Source organism: Phascolarctos cinereus, unplaced genomic scaffold (assembly GCF_003287225.1).
Source record: "Phascolarctos cinereus isolate Bilbo 61053 unplaced genomic scaffold, phaCin_HiC Scaffold_9;HRSCAF=440, whole genome shotgun sequence".
Classification (NCBI taxonomy): Eukaryota; Metazoa; Chordata; class Mammalia; order Diprotodontia; family Phascolarctidae; genus Phascolarctos; species Phascolarctos cinereus.
In genome coordinates this window covers 110,759,875-110,777,105 of record NW_027556402.1, presented here as the reverse complement: position 1 = coordinate 110,777,105, position 17,231 = coordinate 110,759,875, and the positions used below count along the sequence as shown (strand labels likewise).

The 17,231-nt window shown below is 38.9% G+C and overlaps 1 protein-coding gene across 1 annotated transcript in view; it reads right to left on the bottom strand.

Annotated features, from left to right (window-relative positions):
* Window positions 1–3,511: 3,511 nt before the first annotated feature.
* Window positions 3,512–17,231, bottom strand: part of TTC29 (tetratricopeptide repeat domain 29) — a 249,646-nt gene continuing 235,926 nt past the window's right edge. The window contains 2 exon segments of the mRNA XM_020993977.2: window positions 3,512–4,361; window positions 5,173–5,242. Of these exon segments, the coding sequence (XP_020849636.1) occupies window positions 4,331–4,361; window positions 5,173–5,242 (101 nt within the window). The 3' untranslated portion in view covers window positions 3,512–4,330.

The window sequence follows — 17,231 nt, the reverse complement described above, 5'->3', positions numbered from 1 at the left end:
AATGAAACAGGTCCTGCCCTTGAGGTAGCTGGTGGTGTAGTGGGTAGGGCATTGGGCCTGGCCTCAGGAAGTCCTGACACCTACAGACACTCACTAGCTGTGAGACTCTAGGCAAGTCACTTATTTATCTGCCTCAGTTTTCTCATCTCTAACATGGGGATAATAATAACCCTTCCTGGGGTTTTTATGAGGATTAATGAGGTAATATTTATAAAAAGCTTTGCAAAACTTGAAGCATTATATAAATGCTAATTGTTATTCCTGCTGTTAAGATTATGATTATATTCTATCAGGGGAGAAAAATGTGAAAAAATAGGCACATGTAAGATAAATACAAAAAGTACAACATTCACATATGTATATACAAGATGGATTTTGTTTTTCAAAAATGTATTATTTATTTATTTTAAACATTAAATTTTCTTTTTGAGTTCCAAATTCTCTCCCTCTCTTCTGTACCTCTCCTACACACTGAGAAAGTGTGTATATATTTGATATAAATTTGATATAAATTATACATGTGAAATCATGCAAAACATATTTATATATTAGCCACGTTACAAAAAAGAAAAAAAAAGCATGAAAAAAGAAAGTGAGAAAACTATACTTCAGTCTGCACCAGCTCTCTCTCTGGTGGTGGATAGCATTTTTCATCATGAGTCCTTTGGAATTTTCTTGGATCATTATATTAATCGGAGTAGTTAAGTCTTTCATAGTTGATCATCATTATAGTATTATTGTCACTGTATACAATGATCTCCTGGTTCTGCTCACCTCACTTTGCATTAGTTCATAGAGGTCTTCACATGTTTTTCTGAAACTATCCCCCTCATCATTTTTTACAGCACAATAGTATTCCATCACAATCATATGCCACAACTTGTTCAGTCATTCCCCAATTGATGAGCATCCCCTCAATATCCAATTGTCTGCCCCCACAAAAAGAGTAGTTATAAATATTTTGTTTATATATGTCCTTTTCCTTTGTCTTTGATCTCTTTGGGACACAGACCTAGTAGTGGTATTGCTGGATCAAAGGGTGTGCTCTTTGGGCATAGTTCCAAATTGTTCTTCAGAATGGTCGGACCAGTTCACTGCTCCACTAACAGTTCATTAGTGTACCTATTTTTCCCCTCATTCCATTTAACATCTAATAGGTTTGAGGTGGTACTTCAAAGTTGTTTTAATCTACCTTTCTCTAACCAATAGTGATTTAGAGCATTTTTTCATGGCTATATGAAGCTTCAATTTCTTTTTCTGAAAACCATCTTTTGTATCTTTTGATGATTTATCAATTGAGGAATGGTTCTTATTTTTATGAATTTGACCCAGTTCTATACTCAGTATGTATTTGAGAAATGAGACCTTTATCAGAGAAACTTGCAGTAAAATTTTTGATATTACCTCATTGTCTGTGCTACCTTGTAGCAAAATGTAGTTTCTCTTATTATCTCTTTTAATTACATCTGTTTTAGCTTTTGCTTTGTCTGAGATCACGGTTGTTACCCCTGCCTTTTTTTTTTAAAGTTTATCTGAAGCATATTAGATTTTGTTCAGGCCCTTTATTCTAATTCTGTGTGTGTCCTTCTGTTTCAAGTGTGTCTCTTGTAAACAATATATTGTTGGATTCTGGTTTCTAATCCATTATGCTATCAACTTCCGTTATATGGTTGAGCTCATCTCATTCACATCCACAGTTATGATTAATGCATTCCACCCCCCCCATTTTCCTCTGTTTCTTCTTCTCTCTCTATTTTTTTATCCTGTTCCTCCTCAAAAGTCTGACTCCCTTAATCTGTGCTCTCTTTTATCATCCCCTCCTTTACTCTAATCTCCCCTCCTATTTCTCTTTTGGGTAAGCTACATTTTTCATACACAAGTGAGTGTGTGTGTACAAACATATACATAGGTACTTACATATAACACATATACATACACATACATACATATATATGTATATGTATTCTTCCCTCTTTGAACTAATTCTAATGAGTGAGGTTCAAACATTGTCTGCCACCTCTCCCCCAACCATTTTCCCCCTCCACTGTAAAGCTTTTCTTATGCCCCTTTTTATGTTAGAAAATTTTGCCCTTTCTCCCTTCTCCCAGTGCATCCCTCTTTCTCACCTCTTCATTTTTTTGGAGATTATTCCAGCATAATCAACTCACACCTATGCCTTCTGTCTATGCAGACTCCTTCTAACTACTCTAATAATGATGAAGTTCTTAGGAGTTATGATTGAGACCCTTATGACTACTCTTTCACTTTTACCTTTTTATGCTTCCCTTGAGTGTTGTGTTTGAATGTTATTTTTTTTTTATTCAGCTCTGATATTTTCATCGGGAATGCTTCCAAGTCCTCTATTTAATTAAATATCTATTTTCCCCCCCTTGAAATACTATACTCAGTTTTGCTGGGTAGGTTACTCTTGGTTGTAATCTTAGCTCCTTTGGCCAAGCAAATTCTTATAGATGTAAGGGTAAAGAAAGTTTCAGAGTATGGTGCACTCATAGAAGATGGAGGCCAGTTTGAAGATATTGGGTTTCTAGGATTGAGGAATAGAGAGAGAAAAAGGAATGCTGGAATGACATTTAGGATGTCATCCCATCTCCTTCATTTCACAGATAAGAAAAATGAGAGATGAATGGAATTGCCCAGTTACACAGTGGCACAATTGGAATTTAGACTTAGGTCCCCCCACATCAAATTCAGTATTATTTCCATTGTACCATGCTGCCTTTGATTTTGTCAGTTCAGTAGCTATGGTTTTGCCATTTTAATAGATGGCATAGGGAATCAGTGATACAGTCTTAGGCAAAAGTTATTATTTTTTTCTTTCTGGGCTTCCTTTATAAAAAGATGAGTATGTATGGACTAGATCATATTATCTATCATATATAATGCATATCATATATCATATGGTCCCTTATAATATCCTGATATATGCTCTTGTTCTTTGCTGTACTTATGATTTGGAATAATTGATAATAAACTACATGACCCCTAAGCTCTCTTAGTATAATGTAGTGACCTAAGGCTACTAGTACTTTTATATTCAGGAGGTCCCAGAATTTCAGTTCAATCCATCCCCCTCAATCTTCTTTGATACTTTAAAAAGCAGGTGATTTAATTCTTATGGTTATTCTCTTCACTGAAGCAGATTGCCACCCCTCTCTTTCTTAGTAGGCAGACTATAAAGGTTGCTGTGACCAAAACACTCATTGCCTCGAGGCTGGCTGTGCTGAGATCAGTGTTAGATTTTTGGACAACCTGATAAAGATTCTCTCTGAACTAAGCTAGATTTGTCTCTCAGGCAGTAAGCATATTGTCCACTGCTCTGCCCCAAAGTGGAGCCTCTCTGGTTTAGAAGGACCTGCCAGAGGTTCTGCTTTCCTCTAGCATGGCCTTCAGGAGTCTTCCCAGTGGCATACTAGGAGGTACGAGAAATGAATTCTGGTGTAACTTTAATCACAGTGCCAAAGAGAAAAGTGAATGATGATATAGCAAAAGATAAGAGACTAAAAGGGGCAAAAAGTCTTTATTATAATACAATATAATTTTAATAGATTTACATATTCACAGAGTTCTCTAGCACTTATCACCCCATAAATGGTAAAAAAAAAAATCTCCCATACTTCAAAAAATTTATCAGTGGCTTCTACTACTCTCTTCAACTAAACCTTCTAACATGCTGGGCTTATCAAGGGGGAGAGGCCCAAGATTTTTCTAAGGGTCTCCAGACTCTGGATTTCTATAAGTTGTGATTGCACTCGATCACTATTGATCTGGGCAGAGGAGGTTACATATTGTTAACTAAGACAACAGACAATGGGTTTTTGACACAGGGATGACAAATTATTTGCAACAGCCCTGAAGAACATAGTAGTACTTTTTGCAAAAAAGATTCATTCCTTACAGAAAAGCATCCCTGGAATTTTAGCAAATACTATTTTTTTTGTTAGCTTAGAAGAAACCCTAAATGGATCTATTTATAATTATTTTGTTTCTTGAAACAATTAACTAAAATTTTAATCCCTAGTGTCATTATTCTTGAGACAGAAGAAAAAAATGACAGTTTTCATGTAAGTCATTCATTTTCTTGCTAAGTGATTTTTTTCTAATCTTTTGGGGGGGCATTTTGTTTTTCTGGATTTCAATAGTCTGGACTACTATACTGGTGATTCCTGTGAATTGCACGTTTGTACAAAATCATAATCATGGTGGCTTTTATTGAGGCAGTCTATACCTACATTGATATTCCTATGTAAATAAAATTCTCAAGGTTCAAGGTGATTTTTTATCTTCTTGATTTTTGGCTGTTCAAGCCGCTTCAAGAATTACACTCCTTAGATTCCTGGCAGCTGAAAGAAAGATGAATTATGTGAGTTTATTTTACTTTGAGGCATTAAGCAAAAGAATAACTATTTTGAAAACGATTTATAAAAATCCAGCTGTTTCTGAGATGTCTCACAAGATTAAAAAAAAAAGCTGTTGTAGAAAAACTTCCTACCTTGCATGAGTGTAAAAGTAAACATGTGTTTGAAGTTTCCTTTTAGGAAAGGGGTTCTTAACTGGGGATACACAAACTTTAAAATGTTTTTGATAACTATATTTCTGTATAATTGGTTTCTTTTGAAATCTTATGTATTTTAAGCATTAAAAACCTCTTTTGGAGAAGATGTCTATAGGATTTATCAGACTGCCAAGGCAGTTCATGGCACATAGAAAGGTTAAGAACCCTTATTTAAAGGAAAGTATCTTGAATTTGGACCAGCTTATCAACATGCGATTAAACTGATTCCTTGGCATTTGGGGAATAAGAACATGCAATGCCTTGTAGCAGAGCTGGGGCTAGGGATAGGTAAGTATGGCAGCTGCCTAGGGCATAATGTATGTAACGGAGCATGTTATGTAGTACGTCATTTTTAAATGCTAGAATATCTCCATGGCACGCAGGTATTTATTGTGTGCTAAGGGAAGTCACAGATGTTACAATGAAAGATGAAATCCCCCAGTGGCCCTCACACTGGGTTGGGGGTAGGGGTGGGAAAGGATACCACTTAAGCACCATGCCCAAACCACACGTATACTGTGCCCCAGCTAAGCTTTATCCACACTACATGCTCAATAAGTACTTGTTGATTTTCTTTATTTTACTAAGCTGTGCTGTACCTGTCAGCCTCTGGCTCATTGGTTGATTGTTCACTGGAAAGCCTTTTGTTTCTGGAGTCACTCGACTGCTCTGTTAAGAAAGAGAGGTTGACATTTAAATAAATTCAAAGGTTTGCACAAACCATGGTCATTTGTGAGCAGAAATGACTGGGGATTCCTGCTTCTGGAGGAAGCTGGTCTCACCAACTGTACCACCTTTGTAACACAATTGCTAAACATACATAGAGAACGTGTTTCACACTGTAAGATAAATGTATCTTTGCAATTCAAACAAATATAGGAAACATGACCTAAATCAAGGTGGAACTAAAGTAGGTTTTAGTTTGTATCCTAGTTGATTTGAGCAAGGATAATTTTCCTTATCCTTTGTTGTTTTGCCACTACAACACCATTTAGAGCACTATTCAGTTCTTTATATAGCACTGATTTTGCTTTCATCTTATTACATTGATATCACACTGAATTTACATGATTAATTCTACATTCACAATATCTCTACCATCCATCCTTCCCTCTCTTGGTCTCATTGCCAACACACTCACATGATGCTTTATTACTAACTGCCTTCTAATTTAGTAATAATTTCTGGTTTCTTCCCTCTTGCATTCTCCCCCAAGTCAAATAAATAAGTCATGACATTGCGAGATTAACCTTTCTGATGAGTGGGTGAATGGACTGGTCACATAACTCTTCTGCTCAAAGCCCCACAATAACTCTCCATTACCTAACTAGTAAAGTTCAGTCTCATCCTAACATTTAAGGCCACCCTGAAGTGGCAAATCATCTTGAGGGAAAAACAAGAGGCGGCAAGTGCCAGGCAGATTCAACTCCTACCGTCACCTTCCCTGAGATCCTGAAGAAGATGGTTTAGAACCCTGAGGCCAAGAGTCTAGGAAATAGCAGACCACTGGCCCTGCTTCCAGCCCAATCCCTGAGGCCCATCATCCAGGGAACCAACTCCTATTGAGAAGAGGCCAGTCATCAACACCAACAGCTGACCAACTGTCACCTGTGAGGCAAGCAAGCCAATCTAGCTAATGGAGCAAGGCAACCTGAGGGAGAGACAGGAGGCAGGATGGCAAGTCAAGTGACCCTTACTTTCCCCTAGATCCCACAGGAGATATCCCGGAACCTTTAAGTTAAGAGCCGGAAGAATAGTAGCACCCTCCAAACTTCTAGTCCTGCTTCCAGCCTGGGCTGGAAGTCATAATTAGGGGAGAAATCACTGTAGAGAATTAGGCCACCTCCCTCATTATCACCAGCACCTACTGCTGGCCAGTTACCCCCAGGACAGCTAAGCCCAGGAAGCTGGGAGTGGCCGATGACCACCGTTACTGGTTCCAGCCATCATCTGGGAAGCAAGCCCTCTTGGAGTTGTGGCCTGGCAAATGCTTCTGTGAGGGCTGTGGCTACAGTACTGAAAACCTAGAAGAGAAAACCTAGAAGAGATTTTGACATCAAAATTCTTGGCCCTGGCAAATGGTTCAATATCAGAAACTGACAGGGTTTTATCAGTGGAGATGACATGCCACTGCTTTGCTTCCACACCCCAAGAAATATGGGATCTTTCCATCTGCCATGCAGCTGAAACCTTCTATGTTGGCTGTCTTCCTTACTGGAATGTGAGGATCCTGGGAACAGGGACTTTAATACTTTTTCTGTGTATCCCCAGTGCTTTGGACAAATAAGTGCTTAATAAATGTCATTCATTCATTCATTCATTCATTCATTCATTCATTCATTCATTCATTCATTCATTCATTGCGTTTCCAGCCTTATCTGACAATACTCACCTTCACATATTCTATTTCTTAACCAAACTCAGTATTCACTGTCTCACAAACACACCTTTAAAAAAACCCTCTCAGCCTTCGATCACACTGCTCCCTGTGCTTGGAATGCTCATCTCTTCCCCTGCATGGCTACTGAATTTCTACCCTTACTTTAAAGTCCAAGTCAAATGTTACCCCTTCTATGATGTTTTCCTTCCCCTCCAAGTCAATAAAGACCTTCTCTCTTCCTCCTATCCTTCCCCCACTCCCTGAACCTCACATGACATTTTGCTTATAGCTATAATACACTTCTTATATCTTCGAGTAACCTCATCTTTTTTTTTTTTAAGTGAGGCAATTGGGGTTAAGTGACTTGCCCAGAGTCACACAGCTAGGAAGTATTATGTTTCTGAGACCAGATCTGAACTCAGGTCATCCTGACTCCAGGGCCGGCGCTCTATCCATACTGCCACCTAGCTGCCCCTTGAGTAACCTCATCTTAAAAGTTCAATTTTCTTTGGGTTATAAATTACTTTGGTTACAATCAGAATGGCAAGTAACCTGTAGGGCAAGAGGAAGATACCCAATGGGTATACATAGGCTGAACTGTGTCATTAGTGATGAGTTGTACATGAGAACTGGCATGGAAGCCAGGCATCTTGGTCCCAGAAAGCAGAGCAGTGAGCAGTGGATGAAGTCTGAGAGCTGGATGTAAGGAAAAACTTCCTAACTCTTACTGCTTTCTTCAGAGGCAACAGTGGAGTCCTGGAGACAGTGGGGTTGTAGGCATGGGTTAGACTAGATGACCTCAAAAGCCCCTTTCTACTCAGAGAGCCTGATTCTCTGACATCCATAACCAGAAAAGGAGGTGAGCCAGTCAAGGAGTGAGGAAACAACAATTGGAAGGCCTGGGTGCTTCAGGGGAAACACTAGGATATTATGAAAGATTGGGAGATGATTTCTGGCCTGAGAGGATAGGGTGATGCTCTTGGAGATGGGAAAATCTGGGTTCAAATCCTACCTTAGAAACTTACTAGCTATGGGACTTTGGCTCATTTAACCTTTCAGTGTTCCAGACAACTTTCTTAAGACTAAAAGTTGCAGAGCAGGGTGCTGAACTACGTTAAGAGAGGGAGTTTCCTTACTGCTAGTTCTTCACACCAATGAAAACACAGGTCCCTACCAGGAAAAAATGCATATATGACATGTGGGATGTGAGGGAGCAACTTGAAAGAGAGATGACATTCCTTGCGGGGCTTTGGCAGATGTCACGATGAATACGTTTTTGTAATTTGGGCATGCAAAGCACTTTGAGCAGCCTCTTTCCAGAGCAGTGCAAACAGTAAACCATATATAAGGACTGCATCAGAGTTTACTGAATAGGGCTCTTGGTAGCTAATTCCCCACTTCTCCAACAAATCGAAGGTATTGTTCTAGGCTCACATGAATATACAGTGGCCATCACCTTAAATTTAAAACTTGTGGCATCCAGCACACATGCACACAAGCACACACACACACACACACACACACATACACACACACACACACACATAGTACAGATATGAAGGCTGTATTGTATCCCTGCGGTCTGCAGAGACTTTGTGTGGTTTTGCCTCAGTGAAATATATGTAGCAGTTGGAAGCTAAAGGGATTACTTTTGAATAGTCATCACAGAGGTTGATTATACCCGTACATCATTTAGCCGGACCCTGCAGGCTATAATTCCATTAGTGAGGCTGAGCCCTGCTATTGTCAAAAAGTTGATCACCTAGTGCTAAAAGGCTGGACTTTCCACCAACCTTATCAAAATGATTCAGAGGGTGATTATTAACAAAAGTAAAACACAAATTATGTTCTATGAAATTGATTAGGGGGCAAATATACTTTTACTACACCTAAGAAATGTTCAAATGCTGAGAGTAACTATTTGCATCATGCTGCTATTATTAATGGGGAGATTAGGTTTTAGTTTGGTAGTTGAGGTTTTATTTAGAGCAGTAGATTCTGCTTTAGGAGAATAATACCTCCCCCTTCCAAGAGCTGAAGAGTTTCTGGAACTCCTCTCTGAAGTTGGTACTCCTCGGTATAATTCAATCACATTACACTATCTCTTTGGAAGGCAGCACCATATATCAATGATGGTAAATCAGTACTCCCAGAACAGCCTAAGTAGAGAGCGGCTTTACAAGGCAGCTATGCTGTGGAAAACAACAGCAACCGTCCAAAACAAAACAAAGTCCAAAAAAGAAACCCCAAACCCCAAGCTTTATTTTGAGGAAAACCTGTCAGTGGGGCTTGATAATCAGAAAATCACTTCCCAGGGTTGAATAAATATTTAACTTGGTTTACCCTTCAGATATTAGCCAGTTTCACTGGCTTAATCACAATAATGGAAGAACATAAGGAAGGAGTTTAGATGTATTTTTTGTCAATCTCCAAAATATACTGCCAAGTTAATATACTATTAATTTAAAGCATGACTAGCATGACCCCTGCTCTGTGTGCTTGTGAGTACTGGGTTCGATCTTGATGGCTTTTTTTTCAAAATCTCTTTGGTTTATGCCTCTATTCAGGATTTCTCCTGGGAACATCATTATTTGGCTAATGTCTCTCTAAGGGCCCTTAGCTCCCATGCAAGCACTCAGGCTAACAAACTATCAAATATAGAAAGAGTCTTTTTAACTTGGCAGAAAATGCAGTGGTCTTATACCCTAGCTCATAAACAGTCAAGATGACTCTTCTTCCTATTTTGGTGGGACTTTACTTCCATCTCTCCAAGGACCTATATAGTTGTTTCGACAAACATTGCTTTCAACACTTACTATATACTACGTACTATGCTAGGTGCTGGGACACCATACACATACAAAGACAAAAAAAAAGTTCCTCAAAATGTTTATGTTCTATTGGACCCTGCTTTATCAATCATCCTTTCTCTCCTAAATCTGCTGGCTTTTCCCCCTCTCAGTTCTCATTTTATTTGACCTTCCTGTAGCTGTTGACACCACCTTCTTCCTCTTGTTTCTTGGCATCCGTGAACCTGCTATTTCTTGATTCTTCTCTGCTTGCTTTATCTCAGTCTCTTTTCCACTAGGCATGGCCCTCCCACCCAGGACAGAAACAAAGGCCATGCCAAAATGGTAACAGGGACCCAGGATGAGGTTACTTCATACCTTATGAAAGAATTCATGCTCTGTCAAGGAATCAGGAGGAGAAAAAGAGGAGATTATTCTGTTCCTCCTGGCTAATATATGCCTAGGCTATGGTGGATAAGCATGAATCCTACCCTAATTTATTTGGGAGGTAACTATCATAAATAAATTATTGCATTTTGATGTATACCTTTAGATAAAGAGATATTTTGAGATGTGACTGACTGATTTGGAAATGATATCAGATTTTTTAAAAAATTTTTAAAAAAAGGGTCTTGTCTTTTGTATACAAAATGAGGATAGTGAATACCTAACAATTAGGAATGCACTTTTGGACTAGTTTTTCTAGGAGTGGTGATGGATTAATGATGATCCTTTCTTTCTCTCTGGCTGGCTAGGGACTGGGTTCAGTCCTTTCTCTCTTTTTATACAAATTATTTTAATTTTTATTTAGAACTTAACATCAAATAGAAAAGACATTTGCATATAGATCACAGTAGAAAAGAAAAAGAAGATTGTACATGAGATTGCAGATGTCTATTATATATAGTTTGCTTTCCTTTTAAAGTATATAATAAGGACAACTTAATAGCTTTCAAAGTGGTCCTTCTTGTCTGGCCTTTCTTCTGCTCTTTTCTCTCCATTGAGAAAAATGCCTCTGATTTTCTTTTCTTCTGGTTACTATTTCACGATCTCCCCTTGCCAACCCATCCTCATTAAAGAACAAAAAAAGGAAGAAAAAAAGAAATAGCCCTTCCTTGTAACACATATATAGTTTAAGCAAAAAAAAAAAGTCTGCATTAGCTCTGTCTGAAAATGTCTTATTCTTCATCTCAACCAGACTTCTCTGTCAGGAGGTAAGTAGTTGACTTTATCATCAGTTCTCTGGAATCGTGATTAGTTATTGCACTGAGAAGAGTTTTTAAGTCTTTCAAAGTTGTTTGTCTTTACAATGTTGTTATTGTATAAATTGTTTTCTGGTTCTTCTCACTTCCCTCAGCCTCAGTTCATATAAGTCTTTCTGGATTTATCTGAAATCATCTGTTTGTGATTTCTCATTGCATGACAATATTTCATTGCATCCATACACCATGATTTGTTTAGTTATTCCTCAACTGATTAATATCCCCTTAGTTTCTAGTTCTTTACTGTCACAACAGCTGCTATTAGTATTTTTGCATATATGGGCCATTTTCCTTTGTTGGGGGGTATAGGCCCAGTAGTATACCACTAGGTGAAAAGCTATGTACAGTTTTCTGACTTTGGGGGCATAGTTCCAAATGGTTTTGACAAGATTCACTCTTATCAAGCCACCAAACAGAGCCAAACTTTTAATCTGAATTCACTAGTATTGCATTCAATCCCAATGAGTTAACTGATAAGAAGGCTTCTCTTTTCTGCTTGCTTACTTCTGTTGGTAGCTCACCAGATAAGTAATTAGGCATCATTATCCATTATCAATCATTATCAGGGCAGCAGATCAGTGGCACGGTGGATAACGTGCCAAGCCTGGAGTCAGGAAGACTCTTCTACCTGAGTTCAAATCTGGCCTCATACTTACTAGCTGTGTGACCCTGGACAAGTCACTTAACTCTGCCTCAATTTCCTCATCTGTTAAATGAGCTAGAAAAGGAAATGGCAAACCACACCAGAGTCTTTGCCAAGATTCACAGAATTGGACTAATATAAACTAAAATGACTGAACAACAACACGTTATTATCTAGCCCTGTGGAAGCTGGCTTGTAGAAGGAGGAGGAGGAGGAGGAAGAGGAGGAGGAGAAGGAGAAGGAGAAGGAGGAGGAGGATTCTGGACATGAACTTGGTCTTGGATCTTCTTCATGGTAATTCCAAGGTGGCACAGCAGATCTCACCCTGTCTGTAGGTCTTTAGAATAGCTGTACATCTGGGCAACTGCATGCAAACCACACTGTCCAAGGATGTGCTGCCCTTTCTGATACAGTTCCTTTCCTTTGGCAGCGAGACTCTTTTGTCCAAAGATCCGCAAAGGAGTAGAAATAAATGACATCTTTGGCAGTTGGTAGGCACAGGCTGATCTGTAGTCAGGCTGTTTTCAGGCAGGTCTTCATGTCCTAGTTTTGCGGACTCTGAGCTGTTTCAGAGTCTCTTATCTGATCACATATGTGCGTAGCCTGTAGCAGTTCCTGTCTCAAAGACTTCTGTCCATGTTTGCGGCCTCTTAAGCTGAAAGTTTCCCAGGGAGCCAGAAGCACATTCTAAGACAAAATTGCAGTTATTTGCTACCTTAAGCACCTGTGATATAAAACAGGTCAAATGGAGCGAGACCTCTAGATTGCTTTGGTGCTGAGAACAGCTCTGAGAGATGATGCCATAAACTCTAAAATGATTGGTCTTATTGTCACTTTGAAACTTGGGATCTTCCCCCCCCCTTCATTATTTATTATGTAATTAACAAAAAGTCTGGAGGACCAGAATTTAGAGTTGAAAATTTTTCTCCCTTCCCCCCCCCCACCCTCCCCAAGACGGCGCACAATCTGACATAGGCTTTACATTTACATACCCATTAAACATATTTTCACATTAGTGAAGTTGTAAGTAAAAATTAAAACCCATAGGAGGAACCATCAGAATGGAACTTGGGGTCTTAAAGAATTTCTCAGTGCATCTCAATTTTTCTTCTAGCTACCATATAGGGCTGAAAGCTTTCTTTTAAAAAAATTAATTAAAAAATTTTGTTATTAATCGATTTTATTTTATTTTCAGTTCCAAATTCTCTCCCTTCTTTCATCCCATCCCCCACCCATTGAGAAGACAAGAAATAGAAAATCCATTACAAATATGAAGTCATGCAAAACAAATTCCCCTATTAGCCATACAATTTTCTTAAGATCTGTATAACCGGAGTGTAGAGACCTTGATGTTGCCCCTTTCACTTCTCTAGAATCTCTTGCACTGCCAGTTCATAGCATCACAGATTTAGAAGAGAAAGTGTACTTAGTGATGATTGAGTCCAAATCTCATCCCCTGAATTGCCACCTAATGCCACCCTATAAATCTTGGATCATGTGATTGTCACACCACAGCCTCTGGTTAATTATGGTCCTTTCCCCCTCACTATCTGCATTTGCAGGTCTTCAAACCTGACAGGTAGATACAATAATTCAAATGGAAAAAAGTTAACTTTTTTCGGTTGGCCATTTCACTTTACTTTGTTACCCTCTCCTTTTTGGTTGGTTTGACTGAAAAGAAAAAAGAATTTAGAAATGAATGCATCTTTAGGACTTGATTCCAATTAGTATCTCAAAAACACTCAAGACATTTGAGAAAGAAGAAGTCTTTTCTAAACAAGGACAGGTATGATCATGTCAAGAAGAATACTCACTACTACTCAAGACATATCAGTGGTTGCCTACTGTTTTTAGGATAAAATAAAAATACTTCTCTATGTCATTCAAAACCCTTTGCAGTCTGGTTCCAATTTGTTTTTGCTAGACCAGAGTTCTTAACCTGGGGTCTGTGGATAGATTTCAGGGATGGGGTGGAGTAGGGGGGTATCTGTGTACTTGCATGGGAAAAAAATCACCTTTATTCTCATTAACCTCTAACTGAAAGCTAGCATTTTCTTCCACTGTAAATTAAAAACATTCATTGTGAGAAGCAATCCATAGGTTTCCCTACACAGGCAAAGAGTTCCAGGACACAAAGAAGGTTAAGAATCCTTGCTCTAGATGGATTTCCCGTTGTTCCAGCCAGACTGGCCTACTTCTTCGCCATATATGACCTTCCTTCCCTTTAGTGCCATTGAGTCTTTTTACAGCTGTCCTCCATGGTGCCTTTCCTGATACCCTCCCCACTGTTAACGCTCTCTGTCCATGCCTTCCACCTAAATTAGTCTGCATTTACTTTTACCTGATAGCATATAGCTTTGAAAGCAAGATCTCAGTTGGCTAGTACAACTGCCTAGTACAATCTAGTACAGTTGTCTAGCCCAGCACATGATAGGTACTCCATAAATCCTTGTTAAATCGAGTCTGAATAGATGGGAAAAAATAACAATAGTCAGCATTTACATAACACTTCAAAATTTGCGAAGCACTTTACAACTGCTGTTCCATTTGATCCTCACAACTCTGGGAGTTCGTGCTATTATTATCCCCATTTTGCAGATGAGGAAACTGAGGTGCACAGAGGTCAATTGACTTTCCCATGGTCGTATAGCCAGTAAATGACTGAGGCTGGATCTGAACTCAGGCCTTCCTGACTCCAGATCCACTGTGCCACCTAGATGCCTAGAGGGAAACATTCCCATCCAGACCTGTCATTCTCATCATCTACTATCTTAAACCCTTGAGGATGAGTTTATGATGTCAAATCATTTTCATTTATTAAACTGGTTGAGGTGCAAAGAATAAAAATCTAGAACACAAAGATAGGAAGATCCATTTTAGATATTTTCAGTGACTTAAAAAAGAAGAAGCCGTAGAAGTTATTGGGAAATGCCATTAAGGCACATCTTTTTTATGTCTCATCTACTTGAGGGGAAGAGGATTTGGAGATAGGATAAGGAGTAAACATTTCATATTCATGTCTTATGTTCATTGAACTTCTTAGGTACACTGCACTAATTATTATCTGTTCAGGAGTTTCTTCATGGGTTGCAAATTGAAAATCACCCAAGAGGTGGTGAGGAAATTCACCTTGGGCACATGCAAGCTATAACATAACACATATAGGGAATTATAAAGAAGAACAGTAAAAGATGACATTGAAGAAAAGAATGAGAAAAAAAATGGTCTGGTCACATGGTTAGTGTGAGGGATAATTATGTCAGGCAGTCCACATTTTCTATTGACATCCTCATGAGGCCAAGAAAAAAGTGCGGAGGGGTCTCTGCAATGTGAGTGGATGGACCCCAGATGATGAACTTAGGATAAGAATAAGGTAAAAGTGGCATAAGATGGGCAGATCTGCTGGGCTGTGATCTGTAATGAGATGATGGATTGCTTGGACTTATTTGAGCACAGCAGTCCCTTGAGTCCTTCAGATAAAAAGTACTATAGAAATGTAAGACTACTACTTTACTCAGTCCCAAATGAAGCAAGCTGTGCAAACATACTTTCTGCCAAGGGCCTAAGTGCTCATTTGTTTGTGGTAACGGTTTAAAATAAAGCGGGACAATGCAGGTAGTGGTATAGGAGATGAAGCGTTTTATTTGGGGTCAGGAATATCTGGGTTCCAGTCTTGCTTCTGAAACTAGCTGTGTGAGTATGGGAAAGTCATTTCACCTCTGATTCTCAGGTGCTTGTAAGACTTATCTGCTAAGGTATAGACATAATTATTGTAATACTAATAGTACTTGAAGGACTGTCCTTATAACAGGCCTAGGTGATAGGAAAGATAAGGATTATCATCTCAGTTTAACAGATGGGGAAACCGAGGCTTAGAGAATGACTAAATGACTTGCCCAAGATCTCAGTTAATTAATGGTGGAGCATGGACTGTAGTCCAGGTCTCCTGACTCCCCCTTCAGTATCCTTGGTTCCCAGGTGAGGTACTTTTCCCTTCATTTAATTTTTCATAGAAATGAATCTCATAAAGATAATAAGAGGAAAGAGTGATGAATTTGGTTTCAGAGCCTGACTTTGTCATACTACCAGTGTAACCTTGGGCCAGTTACTTAACCTCCCTAAGTCTCAGTTTGCTCAACTGTAAAGTGAGGTTGTCCAAGATGACCTCTAAAGTCCTTTCAAGCTCCGAACATAAGATGATGAAAAGGAGGAAAACAGGACCTATGAAATGAACACCTCTGGACCCAGTCTCTACCAGGGTGACATGTGTATTGGTTCTTTTCCACTGACTGTCTTACAAAAGAGCCTACCAGCATGCTTGGGAACCAGATCAGTCAGTGCCTGTCTTCAGCACAGTTGAGACACCAGGAAAATTCCATATGCACAAAGGAAGCAAGGTGAGGAACACAGAAGCCTGTTAGGCAATGGTGTCACATTAACAAGTGAAGCGGTGCTGATTCACCGGAGTTTTAATCTGTGGGGAGCCGCTTGCTGCTGGTCTATTTAATTCTTAATCTTTGGTTAATTATTTAATTTTTGGTAGCGTTAGAGACCTGTTTCTAATGCATCACTTTAAAAAATAAGCTTTCCCCTAACTTCTGTACTTGCGAACCCCACTTCCCCCATGACCACTAACTTGACACATAAGCTGGAGAACAGCTGAGCTTTGGACTGGGAGGAAGCCAAATTCAGGGTTTTCATTATGTCCCTCTGCTGCCTTCATTTTGTTATATTTTTGACTCGACCCCTAATGGATTCAGTTTCATAAAGTCAGAAAAAGAGGGAAAGAAAGCAATTTATTCATGTTTTCAACAGAGCTCACTGCAGACATGAAATTTCTCTAAAAATGCAAATCATTTGATAGCACACAAGTGAAACTGACCAGCTAAAGCTTTTGGAGGAAAGCTCTTTCCCAGGGCTAATGTTTTTATACCCAGTGATTGAATAAATCGATCCACTTATTGCAACACCTCCTTAGTTGTTGTTGTGTATGTGTGTGTTTTCCCTTGGAAGAATGTTTCCAAGGTACTAAAGGACTGGCTATTCTTTATCACCAAGAAAATTGATTATGCTTGTTAATTTGGCTTTTTATCCCAGATATATCAAAACAAATGCCATAAACATGTGTAGGAGAAATCAATAGAGATCTGTTCAAAATCAGATTGATCAAAAAAAGGATTTAGGAAGCATCCAGGATGTAAAATCCTAATGTCCAAACTAAGCCCTTACTTATGTAATATGCCATTAGACAAGCTCTATATAAACCTGAGAGAAACTATTTCTGAAAAACAGAAATGGTGTGCTTGGGTTTCATTAAAAAAAAATTCCCAGAAGGCCGACTTATCCAAGGTATTTAATGCAGACATTCATTTTAAAAAGATTTCTTGACTTATGTCCAGCCATTCTTGCTAATTCATGGGACCCTCATCTCACAGATGTGCTTTTTTATGTTACATAAAGCAAAAATTACACTTAACAAGTGTGAGGTTGGTCATAAAAAATAAATAAAACTGTACTCTTAAAAGCCAGGATACCGTGAAGAAAGGCTATCCGTCATTCTTCTCCAGGAAGGTGAGGACAATGA